This window comes from Protobothrops mucrosquamatus, unplaced genomic scaffold, assembly GCF_001527695.2.
Source record: "Protobothrops mucrosquamatus isolate PMUCROS unplaced genomic scaffold, P.Mucros_1.0 scaffold76, whole genome shotgun sequence".
Taxonomy (NCBI): Eukaryota; Metazoa; Chordata; class Lepidosauria; order Squamata; family Viperidae; genus Protobothrops; species Protobothrops mucrosquamatus.
In genome coordinates, this window is record NW_015386453.1 from 881,480 (window position 1) to 903,818 (window position 22,339).

At 41.4% G+C, this 22,339-nt stretch overlaps 1 protein-coding gene across 1 annotated transcript; it reads left to right on the plus strand.

Annotated features, from left to right (window-relative positions):
* Positions 1-965: 965 nt before the first annotated feature.
* On the plus strand, positions 966-21,240 carry SYP (synaptophysin). The gene is made up of 6 exons (XM_015812256.1): positions 966-983; positions 6,132-6,197; positions 14,331-14,455; positions 15,301-15,499; positions 16,819-17,010; positions 20,917-21,240. The coding sequence occupies exons 1-6, from the start codon at positions 966-968 to the stop codon at positions 21,211-21,213; spliced, it is 897 nt and encodes a 298-aa protein (XP_015667742.1). The 3' UTR covers positions 21,214-21,240.
* Positions 21,241-22,339: the final 1,099 nt, after the last annotated feature.

Genomic DNA, 22,339 nt, shown 5'->3' on the forward strand with positions numbered 1-22,339 from the left:
TATTTTTTCTATAATCCTCTTTCAAAAAGTGGTACAAAACTAAAACAGTATTTCTGTGGACTTTTAAAAATCATATGTACATGATACACAAGACCATTGAGGCTACAATAATAACTGGAACATAAAGGAATAAGAGAATAAGACTTTGTTCTAAGAATATCAGAACACAGAAGATGGCCATCTACTTGAAGGGCTTCCAGTCCAAGTCTGATTTTAAATCTAAAGCCCTCCCAGAAAAGTGGCTTAAAATGGGCCATTCAGCACCCAGAGAAGATACTGCAATCACCATCTTTTGTGTTGTGGTGAAATATATTGCATTCATATTATTTCTGAAGTTGTACCTGTACATGTTAATTTCCCGGCTGCCCTGCCTATCAGCTGGTATTCCTGGGTGGTATTCATGTCTTTTGGGGCTAGAGGCCTAGCATTACTTTTACTATTAGAGCAGCCTCTCTCAACAGTAGTAACTTTCAGTTGTGTGGACCAACTCCATGAATTCCCTAGCCAGCATGCTGAATGTATGGATTCTGGGAATTGAAGTCCACACATCTTAAAATTGAGAGAAACACTGATGTTTATGTATGACATATAAACACATATACACACACTGATGGCAATCCACATATACCAAATGGGTGTTCTGTTTATTATGAATCACAATAACAAAACATGGGCAAAAATTAGAGCGGAAGCAGCATTTTTAACTTTGGCATCAACTTAACCTCCATTTCCCAGGCTAAAGTGTTCTCTCTTTGCCCAGGAAGAACATGGCTCTCATCCTAGCTTCGCCTGCCAGTACCTTTGACGTCATCCCTCCCGGCTCCCAATCTCTCCCTACCGCTATTACTCTCCCCCTTCACGCTCTCCGCCCCTCCCTCTAAGGCTGCTCCAGATAAAGTCCCCCCCCCACCGGCCCCAACCTCCCCTGCGCTCTGCTGCGTCGCCCTCGCTTTCCCCAAGCAAAGATGGAAGTCGTCAATCAGGTAAGCGCTGAGGATTTCAACACTGGGAACAGCTCCCCATAGCCTTCTTAGCCTGCACCCCCACATTGAGATGTTGATCACCTAAACTGGCTCCCACCCTTTCAATGGCCGCTTCCCCGCTTTAATCCCATCCTGCCTGGATTGAGATTGATTCTAAACACAGCAAGAAGATGCGCCGGGTGCAGCACCATCTGCGCGGTGCAGCGAGACAAGAGCCTCCGTGTTGGAGGAATGGGGTCGGAGTGGGAGCACGTTTAGTTAGGTGAGCAATCTCCCAAAGTGGGGATGCAGACTAATAGAGCCGGGGGGAGTTCACGTTACCCACTGCAGCAATTTGCAGGAGCTGCATTGAGCCCATCCTGGGTGGAAGGGAGGGGAGAGGAGAGGAAGCTGTGAAATTGCTGCAGTGAGGCAGCTGGAAATGAGAAATGAGGTTTCTGGAGAAGGCAGGTGCCAAAGCAGATTCAAGAGGATATAGGTAATTAAAGATAGATAGATAGATAGATAGATAGATAGATAGATAGATAGATAGATAGATAGATAGATAGATAGATAGATAGATAGATAGATAGATAGATAGATAGATAGATAATGGATGGATGGATGGATGGATGGATGGATGGATGGATGGATAAATGGATGGATGGATGACAGAGATTTCTGTTGGGAGAAATGGATGTCATGCATATTCCCCCCCCTCCCTGCAACCTTTCCCACTTATAACTTGATACAGAAGCTCTAGATTGTAGCTGACAGACCTAGGTAATGTAGAGGCACTGCAGCGGTCTGCCTGCTGTCACTGCAGCAGACTGGGGAGGAAGTGTGGGTGAGAAGGAAGAGCCGCCAAAATGGCTGGAGTGATGCAATAAAGCTGCGCAATATAAAATAGGCTCCTAGGCTGTATTTAGGGAGCTAAAGGGCAGGGGAGAAGTGAGGGATCTTTGGGGGAGGAAAGAGAAAGCACCACAACAGTAAACAGACGGGGGGGGGGGGGCGGTCGTGATGGCAATCAATATCACTGCACTGAGGCTGGTTGGCAATCCGGTGCATGCAGAAAGTGTCTGCAAGTACTGAAGAGGTGGGTGGGCTTAGTCGCAATATCATAACTGGGAATTGGAGAAAGAGGATTGGCAGAGTTGGAGCTGGGCATGTAAAAATTGGGCAAGGTGATTGCAGGGAAGAGAAAAACAGTTTAACTGGATAATACAGAACTCAGATGCTTAATTCTCTTCTCCTTGGAATTCTACCGAATGAGTGAATGAATAAATAATGGTGCTTCCTATTAAAAGGAGGGTGGCCAGGCAGGCAATGTAAGTGAACATGGAGGGCAAAAGGGGCAGCCCTTCCCTCTTTGTGGGGTGCAGCAGATGATGGATGGAAGGGGTGTCTGCATGGCTGCGGAATAACCCCAAGCCAGAGAAAGGAGGAGGGAGAAGAAGAGCGAGGAAGGGGGGGGGGCATCAGATGAGATTTTATTTGATTGTATTTTGAGTGGAGAGAGATGTCAGTAGGCAAAATGGGTTGGTTGGAGAGAGGTAGTTAGAGATGCTAGACCAGAGGAAATGGAGAGCAGGCAAAATAAGATTTGTCTCTTAGGGGCAGTTTCTAATTCCTGTTCCCTAGAGCAACTGCAGCAAGATGCACCAGGCGGAGGGGACGATTTGCAAGAGGAAGTGATTTTCCCCCTTGGGAATGAAGGTGGCTTCTAATTTTCTGTCCTGATGGAGGAGCTTCAGTGAAGCAACATTGTTGCACAGGCTGTGGGATTCATATTTCAATGCAGTGGGAGTATTTTTTGAGGACTGACATGAATTTTGTATTTTTTTTTCCTTTTTGGATGAAGTATCACTGGAGACCTGAAGTATCTTGAGGGCAGAGTTCCTTAAACAGATCAGAAAGATGGAAGGGAGAAATATAGATTTTCTTACATGGAATTTTCAGTTGTTCTTTGCATAAGAAGAAGCATTAAGAGAGCAGCCGGTCCACGTTAAAGTGTAGTCTGCCAGCCAGTGGAAAAACATCCCATAGTTTGCTGTCCCAATGGCCAAGCCCTGTTCAGTCTCACTCAAAAGGCTCATGGATGTCCTTACCGTTTTTATGCAGGACAAGATAAGGAAAGTGATTGATGGATTCTCCGGCTTACATTTCCCGTTCTCACTGGGACCACCTGCTAGCAGGAAACCCAGCCACTTACTAATTGTTCTCAGCATAACTGAATTAGTATAGATGGGGTCCTTTGAATGGCAGGTTTAGTCAGCTGCCTATATTAGGTCAGGTACTCTTGTGTCTGTACCTGTCAGTCAGGCTATTTCTGAAGACACATCTAGTGCTCTTTCAAAAGAGCATTAGACCTGTACATATAAAGACCCTGCCTGAGACTGATAAGAACCTCAGAAAGTGCTGGCCAAGAATTAGGCAAGCAAATGCCTCTGCAGCAGCGACATCTCTAGTGTCTCCTACAGCCCAAACTGAAATGGCAACACTGAGCGGCATTCAGTGATGGGGGTGGTGGCAGTGGTGCTCGCAGCAGTTCAAAATGGGTAGGAACTGGGCACATCACCAGCTTCCTATTGATCAAATGTGCTAGGTTGTGTCCATGGCAAAAATTATGGTGGGACAAGAAGGAAAACACAATGTTAAATTTCAAACTGCTGAGGTTGACTTTAGGTTGCCTCTGCTGTGAGCTGGAAGCGAGACAAAGACAGTGGCATGGGAAAGGCTAGGAGGGCACATTAGTTTCCGGGTTAGGGGGATATGAGGAAGAGCCTTAAGGCTCTTGAAGAGGGAAAGGTAGACTTGGGGATATTCCAGAGAAGATTGTCGCATTACATTTCTTCCTGCTCAGTTGTAAGGTGAGATTATTTAAAAGTAAGTCCCCTTGGGTTATAAGGAAGCTTAGGACTGCAGACTCACTCAGTCCTTGTTTCTTCCCTTGGATCTTACAGGAAGAAGGGGGAAAAACCATGATTAAAAATATGAGAGGGCTTCTGGTGATGATGTTTCCATCCAACCTCAATGGGTGTTTGATCAACAAATGGACACTTATTTAGCTTTTGTGAGCTTCAGGACAAAATATATTTGATTCTGTTGGTTTTTAACACTTTCTCTCTTTTTCAGTTGAATGTAATGTCTGTATATTTTATACATTTTATATTTTTTAGGTGTGGAGCTGTCCATTTTCTTCTAGAACAAATCAAATTATAAATGCAAATCAGTCAACTTCCTCAGAGGGGGGGATGTTGTTGCTGCTACCAACGCTTTTGAACATCCTGGCTTTTTCAGTGCTGATAAGTGAATTATCTCGAGGCATGTTTTCATGCAAGGCAGGAGATGCTGGGAAACAGAATTAGTGCAAACTGCTTGTGAACAGGATAAGAGATTTTGCTGTATTGCTTGCAAGACAGTTCAGCTGTTGGATGGTGTGCATAGGCAGTGGTATCACATTGCCTCTGTGGGGCTATACAAGCCAGAGATGTGTGTGTGTCATAAGAGAGCAGGGCTTTCCGTTGTACATCAGTGCAAGATGGACAAATGTGGGACAAAAAGGATGTGGGATCATCTAGAATGGTGGAAAACTGTGGAGTGGTTTGCAGGCAGTACAGTACAGTACAGGCAGATGTACCTACTCATAGATGTGTACGAAGGAAGGATCTGTGTCGCTGATGCGCCTTGGGCAGCCCTGTGTCAGAGTGCACCAGTGAATATAATGACTATCATACCAGTCTGTGATCATAAGACATATTTTGGCATATATCATGAAACCAAGGACACCATGGGGATAACAACATCTAGTGTATTAACTTTACTGAGCTAATCTATATGATTAGCTATACGAAGCAGCTTTGATTCTTAAAAATGCTACATAATATTTATATATAGATGGGAGATTTCAGCCTTCAGAAAACTGCAGCATTCATGTGCACAACACATGAGAGATGTATGAGCCTTTTAAGGTGTCTGATACATTTTTCCTTTGTCAAGTTTGCTGCCTGTAGTATAGGAACAGATGTATCTAAGAAAAGCCATGTTAGATCGCCTTTGACCTCTTTCTAGAACAGTCTCTTTTGCCTTCCAGAACATTGGTAGAAGTCTCAAACAGCTTTCCCTGACCTGATGCAATCCCAAACCTATCCAACGCTGAGAATAAGTTAGCCCTCACTTCCCTGAGAAGGTGCTTTGTGAGGAAGAGGGCCATCACAATCAACTGCAATATCTCCCCTGGTTTGGCATTTGGGGGTCATGACAGGCCTTCATTACTGAATGTGCTTCTTTCAGTTATCTCCATTAAGATACTCTAGCAATTTTGGGGGGGGGGGGATTTCTAAGTTATATTTGCTGTGAACAGTGTTGAAATATTTTTCCTTCTCTTCACTATCCCTCCTGCTATGGTTTTATCAGCTCTCATTATGTTTTAGAATTGCTTTTTTGCTGAAAACATATTTGAGCCAACACATTTTTTAAGAGCAAAAGAGCAGCCCAGATAATTAAACAAAAATGCCATTTAACTTACCCTATGTAAATCACATTATATAGGATTGGTTGAGTATTGGTTACAAGGGGAGCTAAAGTAAATCCAATTAGAACTTTCTTCCACTTGGCATCCTCTGGATGTGTCGGGACTGGAACTGCAAGGATTCCCAGGATTCTTGGAGTTTACTTCTAACATATCCAGAAAATGTCTTGTCGAGGAAGCCTGACTTAGCTGGACACTTTCGAAAGACACTCTGTGCCATTTCTCTGTATGATTCCAAGGTTATTCTCTTTTGTTGTAGCAGTTAGAAAAAAAACAAACTGAATAAATGATTCTGAGAAGTCTGGCAGAGAGCCTCCAAGTACAGCTTCTGTTCTTTAGCATGTTTGCTTTGCTTGAACATGTTTGGTGGACCCCAACCGATCTAAGCAGTGGGGAGGGGGGAAAAAAAACTTCGCTTCTCTGAATGAGACAAATGGAGACCGGACAAAGGCTGGAGCTTCATGGCCATACCTATCCTTGGTACTCATTAGATTCCAGATTCACCTTCGGCTTATTCAGCTGAAAGATGTCAAAGGCCTGTGACCTTGGACCAGTACAGGTTTCTGCTTAACGCAGCATCTTAGATGCATACATTCCACAGGTTTCTAAACCAAATTTCCTTTCTCTTTTCACAGCTTGTGGCGGTTGGACAGTTCCGGATCTTCAAGGAGCCCCTGGGTTTTGTAAAGTTGCTAGAATGGGTGAGTCCACTATACCAGCACCCTTACAAGTCAAGAGGAGTCTGTTTAACTCCTGCCTTCATCCTGCTTAGAATTAAGACAGATGCTCCAAAGGACAGTGTTTGCTTGTTCCTTCTCCCAAAGTTGCATCTACCTTTTAAAGGTGGAGAAGGTTTGTCTTCTTTGGCATCTGGCCAGTTATATTCTGCTCCTGAGCCCTGGCTGAGCTCCAGCTGCATGTGAAGTCAGGACTAGGGCCGAGAGAGAAGCTCCTGAGTGCTATTCCCAGCAGGATTTTACTGCTTACCATTGGATGGTTTCACATGTAGATGAAGTGTCTCACTGCCCCCTGTGCTATCTCCAGAATTACTGGGGTGGCCAACCATTCCTAGCCTAGACCTTACAACAATGGGTTGGGACACAGCCTGTTTGCTGAAGCATTGAACCAGGTCAGGCAGGCCATTCTTCCAATCAGCTGGAAATTCTCCCCATTACAACCACTGTGACCATAGCAACTTAGCAGCATGGAGGACAGGGAAACAGGGAGAAAGTGTTATGATACTGTAGTGCTGGGATTTGCTAATGATGACGCCAACATCAGAAGGAATGGTGCAAAAGAGAGACTCCCCCCCCTACTCCAATAGTAAACTGGCCAAGAAGGATATTCTGTCAGGAACAGAGAAGTCCAAGCTACATTCAACCTGAGAGGCCATATGCACTTTCTGAGGCAGTAACCTATCTATCTATCTATCTATCTATCTATCTATCTATCTATCTATCTATCTATCTATCTATCTATCTATCTATCTATCTATCTATCTCTATCTCTATCTCTGTCTGTTTGTCTGTCTGTCTGTCTCTTCTATCTATCATCTAATTTAAATGTATTCTGGCAACTAGATATTTGAGAAAGTTAGTAAGATAAAATAGATGGGCCAACCTGCACGGAGAGTTTCTCACACAACGCTCATGGAAATAAATATCACACAGCAGTTAAGAACTTACTGACCTTGAGTTCTTGCTGAATTAAGTGTTTTCGTAGATGATGATACAGTATTAAAATGTGCTGTGCAGGTGCCATCATGTCACCTGTTACAGAAACTAGAGAAAATGCTTGAAACTATGGCTGCTGACTAAAAGGTTGAATCTACAACTTTCCTATCCTGTCCACCTATTTGACCATTGCTTCCCAAATAAATTCTCATACACAGTTAAGCCAAACTGAAACTAGTTACTACTTGGAAAAGAGGCCAGACTGAAACTATTTACTACTTGGAAAAGAAATCTAAAAAAGGGCAATGCAAACCACTTCCATTTTGCTGCCAAGAAAACTGTACAGTGTGGATATGGCTATGCAGACATCAGGAATTGAACACCACTTGAGGAAGCTTTTCCAATTGTTTCCCAGTCATAGTCTGATACTCTATTACAGTGATGGCGAACCTTTTAGAGACCGAGTGCCCAAAAACTGGCCCTGCCCCGCTCCCACTCTGCCCTCACCCTGCTTGCCCGCAGAGCCACTCACCGCCTCCAGGGCCCGCCGCAGATCGCCCAGCAGCGCCATGGCAGCCACGCCCTCTGCCCGCGCCCCGCAGCATCAACTGTGCACGATGGGGCATGAGGGCAGAGTCTTGTCTACTCTGTCTGGCTGCACTGCTCCATGTGGGCCACGCTCGGGGGCGACTCTCCTCCAGGGGCCCTGCTGGTGAGGGGGTCGCGGGGGGAGGCAAGGCTGGGGCAACGGCACGTGTGCCCACAGAGAGAGCTCCGAGTGCCGCCTGTGGCACCCGTGCTATAGGTTCTCCACTACTGCTCTATTATATCACTTTAGACCTCATTACAAATCCACAGTTACCCGAATGAATGCATATTAAGCAGTAATCATAAGAGCCAGGGTTATATAGCAGTTAAAATGGTGGGATTGGAGAGACGCAGGTCTAGTCTAACTTCAGGCAAAGAACCTCCTTGATTGACTTCAGGTCACTTTCTCTCACAGAGTTGTTGTTAGGAGGAGAAATGGGAGAAGATCATATATATACCACCTTGCAGAAAAGTAGATGTAACTATAACAAATGAATAAATGTCAACATGGCATAAATCTGAGAGTCAACTGGAGTTGGAAAAAGTAATGCTGTACATTAGAAGTTGAAGTGACGATTCTGGACCATAATAATTAAAACAGAATACAGAGAATAATATCCAAACATATAGGCAAACAAGCCAGTAGTTTCAAACATCTTTTTGGCCATAATGATGGGAACACCAGTTTTTCCTTTCACTCAATTCTGTTGTAAGAAGCAGCAAGTATTTTAGACCACACACAATGAAATCTAAAATCAAAACAGCCTTTAGAAAAATCAGGAGCAATCAGGGAGCTTTGGAGCTTGAGATGGAAAATTCTGGTGCTTCCCTTAATTAACTGAGAGCACACTCTATAGGGAATCCTCCTGTTTTATTGCTATGTTGATAGCTATATTAGAACACAATAAGAACTGGAATGAGTACAGGAACATTGGTTGGTGCCCAGAATAACTATCTTCTCTATATCTCTCTGTGCCTCTGAAATCTGGTAAATGGGGTTTAGGCCTCGTTAGTATTCAAATTAGAAAGCTCGAGGAATGCCCAGGGCAGCAGGCTAGAGTGAAAAATTAAAACATTCTGTAAGCAGCACCAATTCACTTCTGTATTGCTGCCTCCAGTCACAATGAGCCAATTTGATTTGGAGAAGAACTTATCTTTTTATTTTATGCTACTGTATGGTATCATCACAAGTTATTAAATCAAAATATCAGTGAAAACTAACACTGAAGTAAGTCCAGCTGAAATTCAGAGTTACAGCCTTTATCTGAAATATTAAGACAGTCCAGTTATTTTTTTTTGTAAAGTATAGGTTGACCACCAAGAATGTAGCGTAACACTTAATACTCAGTTAAACAAAACACACACAAAATAAAAAAATAATATCCAGTTTAAAAAAATCTGAGTTTGGATGATTGAAGAGAAAGGAAGGACAAAAAAGAGTGTTCTAGATAGATAAAGGGGCAAGGGGAGAGTCAAAATGAGGAGCTTTAGAATCTCCCCTCCATCATACATGGGCTGTACTATCTCAGATAACCATTGGATGGCAGCCAAGAGTTAAACTTCTTATGCTCTCATTGCTGTCATCTAATGACCGAGTAGATCTTTGCAGCTCAGGTATCGGTGGTTTATTTTTCACCTTCCTCTCCCCTGAAACCCCAGTAGCTAAGTACATTAAAATAGCTTTCTCCCTACTGCCTTCTCAATAAATTAGGCTACAGTTCTCATAGTGCCTGGCACTTATGGGCATTGTGTTCCAATATATCTGGAGAGCTCCAGGCTGATGAAAATTGCTTTGTATAATTATTTTGGCATTAAACTTAACCTAATTATTTCAATTCCTGTGCAAGAACATACCCATTATGAACATTTTTTTTGGTACCATCAATAACTCACACACACAAAATGGAAAATTTATGAACAAAATTTTGAACAGGGAAGCCATTGAGTGATTCTTCACCATACCAAAACTGAAAGCAACCACTTTATGCCTTGGAGTTTTTCCTCCTAATGAAAATAAATTCAAAAAAACCCCTACAGAAAGTGGCACTTTATCCCTGCTATTGTTAACATTTCTGCTCACACATGCTGATTAAAACAAAGAGGAGAAAGAGAAGACTGGAAGGAAAATCTGAATGCTGTTTGTTTAATAGGAACCTAAGTGAATAATAGGATGGGACATAGTTGCCAATATAAGATCCTTGTGATTGAGTCCATCCTGGATTTTGAAAGCTGAAAGATATGATCCCAAATGACCTTGGGATATCATTTCCTGGGAAATTATGGAAGTCAAATATTCCCTACTGGGTAGAGCAGAGGTCAGGAATGGTGGATCCAAAGGGCCACTGTTCCCCACCCCTGGGGTAGAGCAAGGATTCCAGCCTTTGGGGCCAATGGATATGTTTGGATATGCAGGTATTTTTGGAACAATGGTTACCATGGGAGATATGGCCAGATCCAAACACTTGTATCTACTAAAAATCAAATGAAGAACTTGCCTGCAGCCCTACTCACCATCCCATTTTCTAAGAACGCCTCTGACATTGAAAATACAGCTTATGCTTAAGGCATGCTTTGCTCTGCAAAATACAGGCTTCCTATTTTGAAAAAAAAAGGTAATGGATTTTTTTAAAAAAAATAAAATAAAAAATAAGGTTAAATGTAATAACTTGTTGGCCTCAGAGAAATACGTTGTGCAGACTGTTGCCTCCTGGACATCTTACGGAACGTGTAGTAAATAGACACAGGGATGGATCAGGACTAAACCCTTCCCTAGCCTGCAGCATACCAAGGCCTCAAAGCCGGTTTCCTCTGGTTGTTCTTTCTTAGATGCATATCCTGGCCTCAGAGGCTTTAAATAAATCCTAAATCCCTTTATCTGTCAGGTTCACCCGCACTTCTTAATCCACTTTTTATTATGTATTTTGCAAAGACTAGTCTGGAAGTACATTTGCCCTGTGATTTGTGAAGTGCTCTGAAGTCCTGCCTCTGGAGACCCCAGCAGATTTCCTTCTGTATCTCCAGAGCTTTCCACAGAGAAGGAGATCAGCCTTTGGAACAGATTTGTTCTCCGATCAAAAAGGCTCTATTTTGTTTCCTTGCTTCGCTATTTTGCACCGGTGCACCCCACATTTTCCTAGGTAAAGCTTTCCACAGCACTTACAAACTCAGGAGTTGTGGGTCTTGACTGTGACTACCAAGCTGTTTTTCCTAGCCAGCCTCACAGTTGTTTGTAGTGGGGCGTATTGGAGAAAAAGGTTGACATTACTACTTTCAAATGGCACAGTCTTCCAAAATTTGAATTGTCAGCTTAGTTGAAACCATCCCCAAGTTAGTGAACTTGAACTACCTCGATACATGAGCTTCACACCAAACCATGCAAATAGCTTAGAAACCCAGGGGTGCACACCTGCAGACAAAAAAAAGACGAGCATTATCTGCATTATCGTGGACCAGTTTGTCCTCATTTGTATTTATTTGTCTATGGGACCTCCAGTAAACTCATTGTGTCGCAAGGGCTCTTCTGCCCTATCGGTATTCCAAGGGCAGCATGTTATTCCCCAGCACAAAACCATCTGAGGGAAGGGAAGGGGGGGGATTTCAAGTCAGATTAATGAGAATTGCGCCCATTCAATAGACACCGAATGCCATACAATGGAATGGAGAATCCAGGAGAAACAACCGCAGCCAGCTGGCTGGAACCCTGAATAGCATGCTGTTCCTTTTTATTGCAGTTCTCCCTTGCCCTCTGCCTTTGGACACCCATTTCATTAAAGGGATTTAAGCTCCTCACAATCTAATTCATAGCGGCATAATTTAAAAGCCTTCCAGTAGCAATCAATGTATAGCAGGTCTTTAAAGCAGGCATCTCTGCTGGCTCTTCTGCTCTGTGGGCTGAGCCCAGGCAGGGAATGGTGACTCCCTGGGTGGTAGACAGCAAAGTGGGTCAGGGCTGGGTTAATATCTGGTCCCTCCCTGATTAGATGCTGGGAGGAAGAGATTAAGAGAGGGATAAGGCAAGCTCTCTCCTACCCTCATTCTCCAGCTCTTCCTATGGCAAATTTTGCTCTAAAAATATCTATGACCACACGGCAATTTCTCAGCTGATCCATGATGACAGTAAACCAAATGCCTCCTGCCACCAACACTCCCCCCACCCCATCCTGAGCAAAGGCTAAGATGATCCCTTCATTTGCTGGTTTTCTTCCTAGAGTGCCCCCTGCTGGCTCAAGTGAGCCCAATAGCATTTACATTTCTCTCTCCCCCCCCCCCGCCCTCCGTCTGCCTTATTGCTGGGGAAGACTGAAATAGCCCTGTGACTCATATAGGTGCAGGCACTGCTCATTATCGAGAAGTTGCCTTGCTAGAAATGGAGATGCGTTGGCATCAGCCGAGAGAAAGGGCCACATATGAGAAAAGATGTGTTTTGTAGAGAGGTAGGATCTTTTGAAGCCGCATTGGGGTCATAAAGCTTTTCAAAAATATATTTCCACAAAAGTGGCACAAGGTTCAGGAGAGTACGGTCTCGCATGCCTCAATTCAAACGTACTTCAAATTGGCTTAGAGAAATGGGTGCTTAATGCCTACTAATTTTCTTTTCAAGTCCCTAGTTCTCATTGAGGTAGGAAATCTGCAACTGGCTTGTACCTTTTACAACTGGGTAGTGTCATATTAGGCCACTCCTGTACACCAAAAACTCTCATATGTTTAGCAGCGGAAGCTGTATAACAAAGGATGAAAAAAAATGGGGTGATATTAAACTCTTCTGAATTCTACAAACTCCACCCTTGGCTTATGATTCATTTCTAATCATGTAAAAACTTATAACTAGCTTAACATGTATTTCTTCACTCTGAACCTGGGAATCCCCATGTTTAGAGTGGAGGTGGTAAGCTAAGAGACCTCTACATCATAGGAGACTAACATTTTTTAATGTTTTCAATATCTGTCACATTAACAGACAAAAATAAAACAATGATATATAATAAAATATAGTGATTAAAGTTATGTAAAAATGTTCAAAGAAAAAAATTACATCATATTAGGATGAATCCACAACTACTGCAGTCCTTTCATATATTATTAAACCTACACTATATAGCCTTCACCAAATTAAAATTCCCAGACTCCTTCATTGGAATCTATAGTTTTTTTAATTGTATAAATTTGATGGATGTCTGCAATATGCCGGTAGTAGAGCAACTGCCTGTAACTTTCCAGTATTGTTTTTTTTAACTAAACTGCAATAATTGTTCAAAATGTGGTCCTTTTAAAATGAAAATTCAAATTAGATGCTAATCCTTATTGCGGGGATAAAGTTGTTTGAGGGGACTTTGACTACTGAAAAAAATAATTATAGAAAAAAAGATTAAATACCCTCCACTCTTGTTTCGAGATTGCTAAATCTGTTTCTTTTCTTTCTATTTTTTAAAGGCTTGTTTGGGGAAAATACTACATATAATTTTCATTATAATGGTTTGTCCTTCAGATATTTGAGTTAGTCAACCCAACTGATTGTTTTTTTAAAAAAAATCATACTAAATAACTAAAATATTTAAATATACAATAGTAAAAAAATGATTGTATCTAAGAGCAATTTCACCATTTTCACCACCCAAATTCTCGCAAGCAAAACATCTCAGGACATTTTATCCTCCTTTCCCCCAGTGCCCTTCTATGCCATGAGGTACAGTATTTATGGACTGTTCAATTGACCAATCATCGAGGACAAACGCCAGAAGCCAATCCATGTCCCTGCCATGTCTGTCTGTCTGTCTGTACATCCGTCCGTCCATCCATCCTTCCATCCATCCATCCATCCATCCATCCATCCATCCATCCATCCATCCATCCATCTATCTATCTATCTATCTATCTATCTATCTATCTATCATCTATTATCTATCTATCATCTGTCTATCATTATCTAACTAACAAAGCTCATAAAACATGAACTCATCTTAACCTATCACTCTAAGGAGCCAGGATAAGATACCGATGAAAAGCCATCAACCTCCAGACTCCAGCATTTTAATTAGATCACTGGGAAATATTTCCTCTATGCTGCTGGGTCAGAAATTAATTGGCATGTTTGTGAGAAATGTCTTTAAAATATTTGGGTGGCAGGGATCTCAGCCCCACAAATATTTAATCTTGGAGATATAATTAGCACTACAGTAATGACATCTTATAAAATTAACGTATTCTATATAAAAAGAGGTATTTAAAAATTGAAATTTAATATTTAAAGAAAAAATATTTCATAAAAAATCAACACAATGAAAAAAGTCAACTATATTTTTGAAAACCTTCCATTAAGTTATTTTCAGGAAACTTCAGTTCTCTAATGTAGCAAATAACTTCCACTGCAATTTTTTTCCAGGAATGTATAGTATTTTACACATGGTCAGTAAATAACCTTGAAATCTGTACCATTTTGTGCTATCTCCAGTCTTTTTGCTTGCCTGCTGCCACACTTCTGATATGTAGCACAAGACATGGGATTGTTGCTGAGTAGATTTCCAGATTTCCTGTGAATATCATTCAGATTTGCTCTCCTTTCCTTTTTCTCTCCAGTTCTTTTCCATTTTTGCATTTGCGACGTGTGGCAGCTACACTGGACAATTCCGCCTCAGCGTCAATTGTCCCAAGAAGAATGAGAGCAAACTCAATATAGAGGTGGAATTCGCCTACCCCTTCCGGTGAGTTAAGACTTAGTTGGGGCTGTTCAGTGAAGAAACTGTAAGGAAACTGCTGGTGGGCAAAGGTATACAGCCAAGATGCTGTTTATAGACAAGAACACAGCACATTCCAGAAGTAAGAAAGCCACCAACCAGTGGCCTGCACTTCTTGTTTTGATGGTTTATGTCCAACACTTGGTAGAACTTTGGGATTCACAAAATGCCAATCAGGGTCAAATTAGGTTACTACGTGGAAGACCATCAAGGAATGTTTGTAGGCAAGACTGGAAAGCCAACAAATATCCAAGAGGAAAGGAATGACAAACCACTACTTATTGCTGCCAAGAAAACAATAGGACACTGGAAGTAGGGTCAATACAAAGGGAATGTTATCTTTTCTGGATAACAGACAGAAGACACATTTGAACTCTTGATATACATGTGGATGGGTGGTGGATAGAGGCATGTTCATATGCATGTCTATGTGTGTGTGTGTGTGTGTGTGTGCTTTTCTAATAGTCATGCAGAGAATTCCAAGGAGTCCATTAGAGAGCATATGGTAATGGACCTCCACAATTATTAATCCTTAACTTGTTGCATTGAGGACTATACATACCCTGAACTTTGAAGATCCATCATCATGGGTAATAGTGACTGCGGCCATGAAGTAAATTCCATTACAAATGTAGCTAATCACTTTTTCATAATCAGGGTCTAATCCTGTGCCAGTAATCCTCATGCTTTTGTTTCTCCTGAAACTAGTTCTTAAGAAGAACGTGATTCGATTCAGTGTAACCAACGTTCACCCATACTGGCTGCCTTTCTTCTGTGAATTCCTGTTACAGATTCTTTTCTCTCTTCTCCAGGCTCCACCAGGTGTATTTTGATGCTCCTACCTGTAAAGGAGGTGAACAAGAAAAGGTTTTCTTGATTGGAGACTACTCTTCCTCTGCTGAATTCTTCGTCACCATTGCAGTCTTCGCCTTCCTTTATTCTTTAGCTGCGATTGTTGTCTACATCTTCATGCAGGATAAATATAGGGAGAACAACAAAGGTCCCATGGTTGTGAGTACAGTTATAGGATGATAGGATTGCACAAGCCATTTAAACACACATGTCATACCTGATACTAGCACCCTTTGAATTAGCCTTAGCAGGAATAGTTGCTTCTAAAGAGGACATCTAGAATGACAAACAGGCATTTGGAAAACCTTCCAAATCCTTTGGGAAGGGTCAAATGTTGGCCTCCATTAAATAATAACTTTACATTCAGGTTCTTCATGCCCCACCTGATTGAATAAACAGTGCCTTCTGAGTGCCCTGTTTTGTGCACCAAAATATTAGATGTTCATTAGGAACAGGAAGTTAATTGATGATAGCAGAAGTATGTTGAACAAAATAAATATTAAATGATGGGTTCTTTATTTTGAATACTGCCATAATACTATAGTCTAGCATGGGGGTCCTCAACCTTGGCAACTTTAAGACTTGTGGACTTCAACTCCCAGAATTCCTCAACCAGGACCCCTGGTCTAGCATATTACAGGTAGTCCTTGACTTACAATCAAAATTGAGCCCAACATTTCTATTGCTAAGCAAGACATTTGTTAAGTGAATTTGCCCCATTTTACGACCTTTCTTGCTACAGTTGTTAAATGAATCCCTGCAGTTATTAAGTTAGTAACATGGTTGTTAAGTGAATCTGCCTTCCCCATCGGTAGGTTGCAAAAGATGATCACATGATCTCAGGATACTGCAACTGTCATAAATATGAATCGGTTGCCAAACATTTTGAATTTTAATCACATGACCCATGGGGATGCTGCAACAGTTGTAAGTGTGGGAAATGGTCATAAGTCACTTTTTTCTGTGCCATTGTAACTTCCCATGGTCATTAAACTAACTGCTGTAAGTCGAGTACTACCTGTATATTTTTATCCCATTGCTGACCCATTGCAAGCACTAGTGTCAGATGGGGGCTCCTCCAAGGTTTGAGAAACTAATTTTTACTTACCACCGGGGTCTATTATTTCAAAATAGTGGCTTATCTAAGGCCGTCTAATGATCTTCCAGGTGAGGTGAGATTTAAACAATCAGCCAATTTAAAATCTTGGGCTTGAGTGACAGACCTGACGTGGCCATTGGGCTGCTGAACCTTCACTCTCATCCTATACCTGAGCTACAGATACTCGCCACTATCGCAAAAATCTTCTGCCTATGCTGAATTAAGGTTAGGGTTGCTGGGAAGGCATGGCAGGACCTAGGTTCTGGATTTCAAGAGAGGCTTATGATATTCACTGACGAGATCTCCAGAAGTTTATTCTTCTTCACACATTGGGTAATCGTTCCTGTAATCTCACTGGGCTTGTTTCTTCTTGCTGCAGGATTTCATTGTCACAGCTGTTTTTGTGTTCATGTGGTTGGTGAGCTCTTGCGCTTGGGCCAAGGGGCTTTCAGATGTCAAGGAGGCCACTGACCCAGATAATGTGATAGAAGGCATGTCCGTGTGTGAGGAACCAGAGGTCAAATGCAAGGAGGAATATGAGCCCATCACTTCTGGCCTCAACACCTCGGTGGTAGGTCCTCCAGCTTACTATCATAAGAATATAATAGGGTTTTCATATAGGGTCTATTCCTGGAGGCTGAACATGTATTTTATAATTGTGTTTCTTAGCTTTGTTTGACTATAGCTTCACAGTGTATGTTTTTTGTTTGTGTCTGTTTCCATGTGGGTCTGTTTTCTATATTTTCGAAGACTTCATTTGTACTTCTGCCTTTCAGTTCATGAACTCTGTACCAGGATGAGTTTGTTGTTTATGTGGATATGTTGGTGTTTTGTGCATCTTTAGTTGTTGGCTTGTAAAGATGCCTGTGTGTCTGAACTTGGGGTGATGTCTGCAGCAAGACATATGTGTATCTACTGGTGTCTTACAATGAGCCATTTTCAAGGGAATAACCTTAATTGTTGTGTTACACAAGTGTCACATTACCATTTGCTGGCCTAAATCAGATCTACTTGTTATCAAGTAAATCCCACAGTTCTGTTGTCTGACTCATAGCCAGACATAATCCTTTTGTTTCGGAATGCTACTAGATAAATTTTAATTGTGCAATCCACCCTGCCTCTTCCTTTGAATTTTGTGAAAGGCTCCAGGTGAGGTTATCTCCTGTTTATAGTCCTCTCGTATTTTCTCATCACTTTTTCTATCCTTCTTCATATGCACACATGCAGACGGCCATTAAGAAGGAAACACTCGTTCCACAGGACAGAATAAGTGGCTCCTCTCTTGAACTATTCCTGAAGCTGATTTTTAGAATGCCAGTTTGTTTTTGCCTATACAGCTACCCCATCCTGATTGTAAAACTGCTGCATTTTGTTTGCATAGCTATCCGTGACTAATCACTAATGACTAAGCAGAACTGCACACCTCAAAACAAGTGAGCTTTTTAAAATTGCTGTTGCAACCAGAGAACTTTTGAGGTCCTAGGGAGCATCTCGTAGGTTTTCCAATGAGATTAATGAAGATTAGTTTAAAACATAGTTTTATAAAAACTTAAAAAACATTAAAATTGACATTTTGTACAAAAGTGCTAATTGTTAGGTAATATTACATAGAAACTACAAGGCAATGTAAGCATTGAATAAAAGACTATAAACTTTTAAAAAGAAACCTAACCCATATGATCCGAAAAAAATGAAAAAGACCTGATACTAATTTATGTGGGGTGGGGTGAGGGAAGAAAAGTCAAAGGAGAAAAGAGCAGAGAAAACAAACAAAAAACACAACTAAACAAAATTAAAAGCTCAGTCCCCTACAAACCAAAATGCAATTTACTTCTAAACATATAGAGAATATACCATTTAAAGGAGAAGGAAAGGAAAACATATCAAACTATTCAAATAATATTACTTCAGTTTCATCATTATGATTCGGTTTTTGAACAATTTATTAAATCTAGGCCATTCAGAATCATATTGGCCCTTTTTAGCCTCCTCTTTAATACAAAGCCAGCCTTTAGAGTTTGGAACACAAGGGGCCTTCTATCAGTGCATAATTCCCTGAAACCCTAGTAACATTTAACCCCGTTAATCAATTACTATATGTTTTCAGCACAAAATCTTTGGATAGGCCTTTTAATCTGGAGGAGATAGGAAGGCATAGACAAATTCAACTATATTTATCTTACTCCAGTGGTTCTTAAACTGGGGATAATTATTCATAAGGGGGCAATTTGGGCCTATTCTAGGGTAATGGAACAATTTGTAATTTATTGTTTGTGAGTCGAGTTGTAAGTTTGGAACTATCCCTGTCCAGATGCTTGTATTAAACAACATTGTTTGTTTCTTTGTTTTATAGGGGAAATGACATTATTTGAGACCAGGGAAAGGGATACGGTAATTGCGCCAGTTTAAGTACTGTCTTATCCACTAAAAATCATGACCCTCCCCTGCACTTAAAGATAAAAGGGGGTGTGATGTTGTTTAAATGGGTGATCCCAGCATTTTTTTAAATTTTTTTTAGTGATTTGTGATTGCAGAAACTTTGAAAAAGATGTAGATATAAGCTAATTCAGAATGAGGACTTTCCTTTGCAGTTCTTCAGTCTTGCATCTTTCCCCAAAATACTATAAGAAAGAAAAATTGGCTAGTTGCACAATTGCTAGTTGCCTTTGTAGTGCTTTACTGCAGTCTCTATTCTCAGTGTGCAAGGGGGCACAACAGCTGCATAGAATAAGAGAGTTGGACGGGGCCATTTAGGCCATTAAGTGATTTTTTTTTCACTTCTTAAATTAAATTAAAATTAAAAGAGATTGAGACTTAGCTTTAAGGCAGTGTTTCTCCTGGTCCTATCAGGTGGCGGGGACCAAGAAACATGCCTTCTCTACCATATTATAGCCCCTGCCCTCTGGAACAGCCTCCCTGAAATTAGGATGGGCCTGACCCTGTTGGCCTCTCAGAAGGCCTATGTGCCTCAGGCTATGTGCCTGAGCCTGGGGTTCCAAGTCTATGAAGGCCCCTGTTTCCTGGTTATATTGACACTGATTATAATATTTCTTGGCTGCTTTTCGTGTTTAACCTCTTCTTTTGTACTGCATTTTAACTGTTTTTATTATTGTTTGCTGCTCAGAGTCACTGGTTTGAGATGGGCTTCTATACATAATAAACAAGCAAGCAAACAAGTAAATAGCCTTCCTGTAACGGAAAGTCATTATTTTCCATCTCTGGGATAATAAAGGACAAGTCATGATAATTTTCAATATGATGCATGGCTCCCCACAGTTATTATTCCTCAAGAAAAAAACATACGGTACCCACTTCCTTCCACCTAGTCCAGTACTGTTTTCTATTCCCTGGATAGTTTAGAATAGAATAGAGCTTGGAAGGGAGCTTGGAGGTCTTCCAGTCCAGCCCCCTGCTCATTTCAGACAAGTGACTGTCTAGCCTCTTCTTTAAAACCTCCAGAGATGGAGCTCCCGCGATTTCTGAGGGCAAGCTGTCGTCCTCACTGTTAGGAACTTTCTCCTTAATTCCAAATTGCTTCTCTCTTTGATCAGTTTCCAACCATTGTTTCCTGCCCTCTGGTGCTTTGGAGAATAGTTTGACGCCCTCTTCTTTGAGGCAGCCCCTCAAATACTGGAATACTGCTATCATGTCACCCCTGTTTCTTCTTTTCTTTAGACCACTAGCCAAACCTAAGTCCTGCAGCTGTTCTTCATATGTTTTAGTCCCCAGGCCTTTGATCATTTTAGTTGCTCTTCTCTGAACTTTTTCCAAAGTCTCAACATCTTTTTTGTAGTATGGTGACCAAAATTGGCTGCAGTATTCCAGGTGTGGTCTTACTAGGGTTTTATAAAGCGGTACTAATATTTCGCATGATCTTGATTATATGCCTCTGTTTATACAACCCAGGATTGTATTAGCTTTTTTGGCTGCTGCTGCACACTGCTGGCTCATATTCAAGTGACTGTTCACTAGGACTCTAAGGTCCCTCTCACAGTTGCTGTTTCTGAGCCAGGTCTCACCTAATCTGTACTTATACCTTTGGTTTTTCCTGCCTAAATGTAAAACTTTGCTTTTCTCCACATTGCTTTTCTCCACATTGTTGGATAGGGCCCATTGTTCAAGTTTGTCAAGATCTTTTTGGATCCTGAGCTTGTCTTCTGGGGTGTTGGCTATTCCTGCCAGTTTAGTGTCATCTGCAAATTTGATGAGTTCTCCTTCTATTCCCTCATCTAATTCACGTTGTTCATCCTGATACTCATTCTACTTTGTGGGAATCTTTCTTTGAATGTAGGATCCAAAACTGTACCTAGCCCTTGAGATACGTCTGACCATTGAAGAATGGAGCCATTATTCCTCAGCATTATTCTATGCTTGCTAGATTAGTGTGGTTCTTTTTGAATGCTCCATGCAGTGTTTTTAACAGGTAGGACTGTAGATCCCCAGCTCTTTCATCAACTTGTTTTCATGTTGTCCATAGGTTTTTGGCTTCCTGAACTTGGTGCTTTGGGTTGGAAACCTATGGTTTGTCTTTAAAGAGACTGGATGGAGTGCCCCCTTCATGAAGTACCCACCTGCCCAGGAGAAGCAGCCAGCACCTGAAACCTATGGAGATAGCTACAACCAAGCTCCAGGATATGGACAACAGGACACATATGGGCAGCAGAGTGGCTACCAGCCTGACTATAGCCAGCAAGGCTATGGTCAGCAGGGAGAATACGGCCAGCAAGGTGGCTATGTCCAAAGCGGGCCCACTTCCTTTGCAAACCAGATGTAGGCGGGTGAGTCATGGAAACATATGAAGAAATGGAATCCTGTAGTCCTTGCAGATCAATCCCATGTTATATGTGATAAGATTTTGCATGATAGGTTATGGTTCTGCTAGCCCCGTGGAGAAGCAAGGACTGATCCAAGGCTCTGCAGCCTGACCCCTTTGATCAAAGGAAATCTTATTTGGCTTTCTTCCCTCATGTTCAAATTTATAAGATTTCCACAGATATCGACAATGCCTGAGGACAAGCTTTTATCCAAAGTTCTCAGAAGATTGGATTCTAGATATGCTACCACAATCTACATTTTTTTGTCCTCTGGCAGGACCATGACATACATATAGATGTATGCAAATACATGAATGTTTTTTTTTTAATTGAGCAGTGTCAGAATTATACTGGCAGGTAAATTCTTCCATAGTTAATGCTGCTTATAAACGTTTCAGTAAATATAATGATAACAGTAGTTGAGTCCCAATTACCACACCTAATTAGAATATATATTTTCTTTATTCTAGATTTGCTTCAGCCCTAGTTACCCCAGTTTTGTGACATGCCTGCCCAACGGGGCCAAGTCCTCACAGTACCCTCACAGAGGACTATAAAATAAAATCCCCAGAACTTTCTAAACTCAAATAATTCTCAGAGGGGAAAAAAACACAAAAACTGGTTTAAAACCAATTATGTTGGAAGTATAGAGTCTATTTATATGTAGCATTATTTGGTACAGTTTTGTTATAGGGATGTTATAAGCTATATATGTGCTCTGTAGCAGCAAAGAACATTCACTGTTTATCTGAGCTTGTCTGCATGCCCTGCCATGTATCCTACAAATAAATGTGTAAGTTTTGTAGACATATGTATCTGCTAAGTGGACGTGGTGGCTCGCATAGTGATATCTATAGCTTCAGTTGATGTGAAGCAAGTAGTAACATCTGTACAGGTATGTGATAATTGGAAAATCTCTCCATTACTCATTGTGATATGTTAAGTCTTCATAACTGCCTTAGAATTAGCAGTGGTATACAAACTGATGGCGAGGGTCAACCTGTCTTATACACTGTACGCCTCATGCAAATAAGAGACCAGCATTAAGTAAACCAGGTAACATAGGTGGAGGAGTCCAATCCCAAT

Bases quoted from the DNA above. Each gene is read 5' to 3' on its own strand.
- SYP (XM_015812256.1), top strand. The intron at 14,456-15,300 runs GTGAGTTAAGAC...TCTCTTCTCCAG, and splicing joins GAATTCGCCTACCCCTTCCG to GCTCCACCAGGTGTATTTTG. The intron at 15,500-16,818 runs GTGAGTACAGTT...TTCTTGCTGCAG, and splicing joins ACAACAAAGGTCCCATGGTT to GATTTCATTGTCACAGCTGT.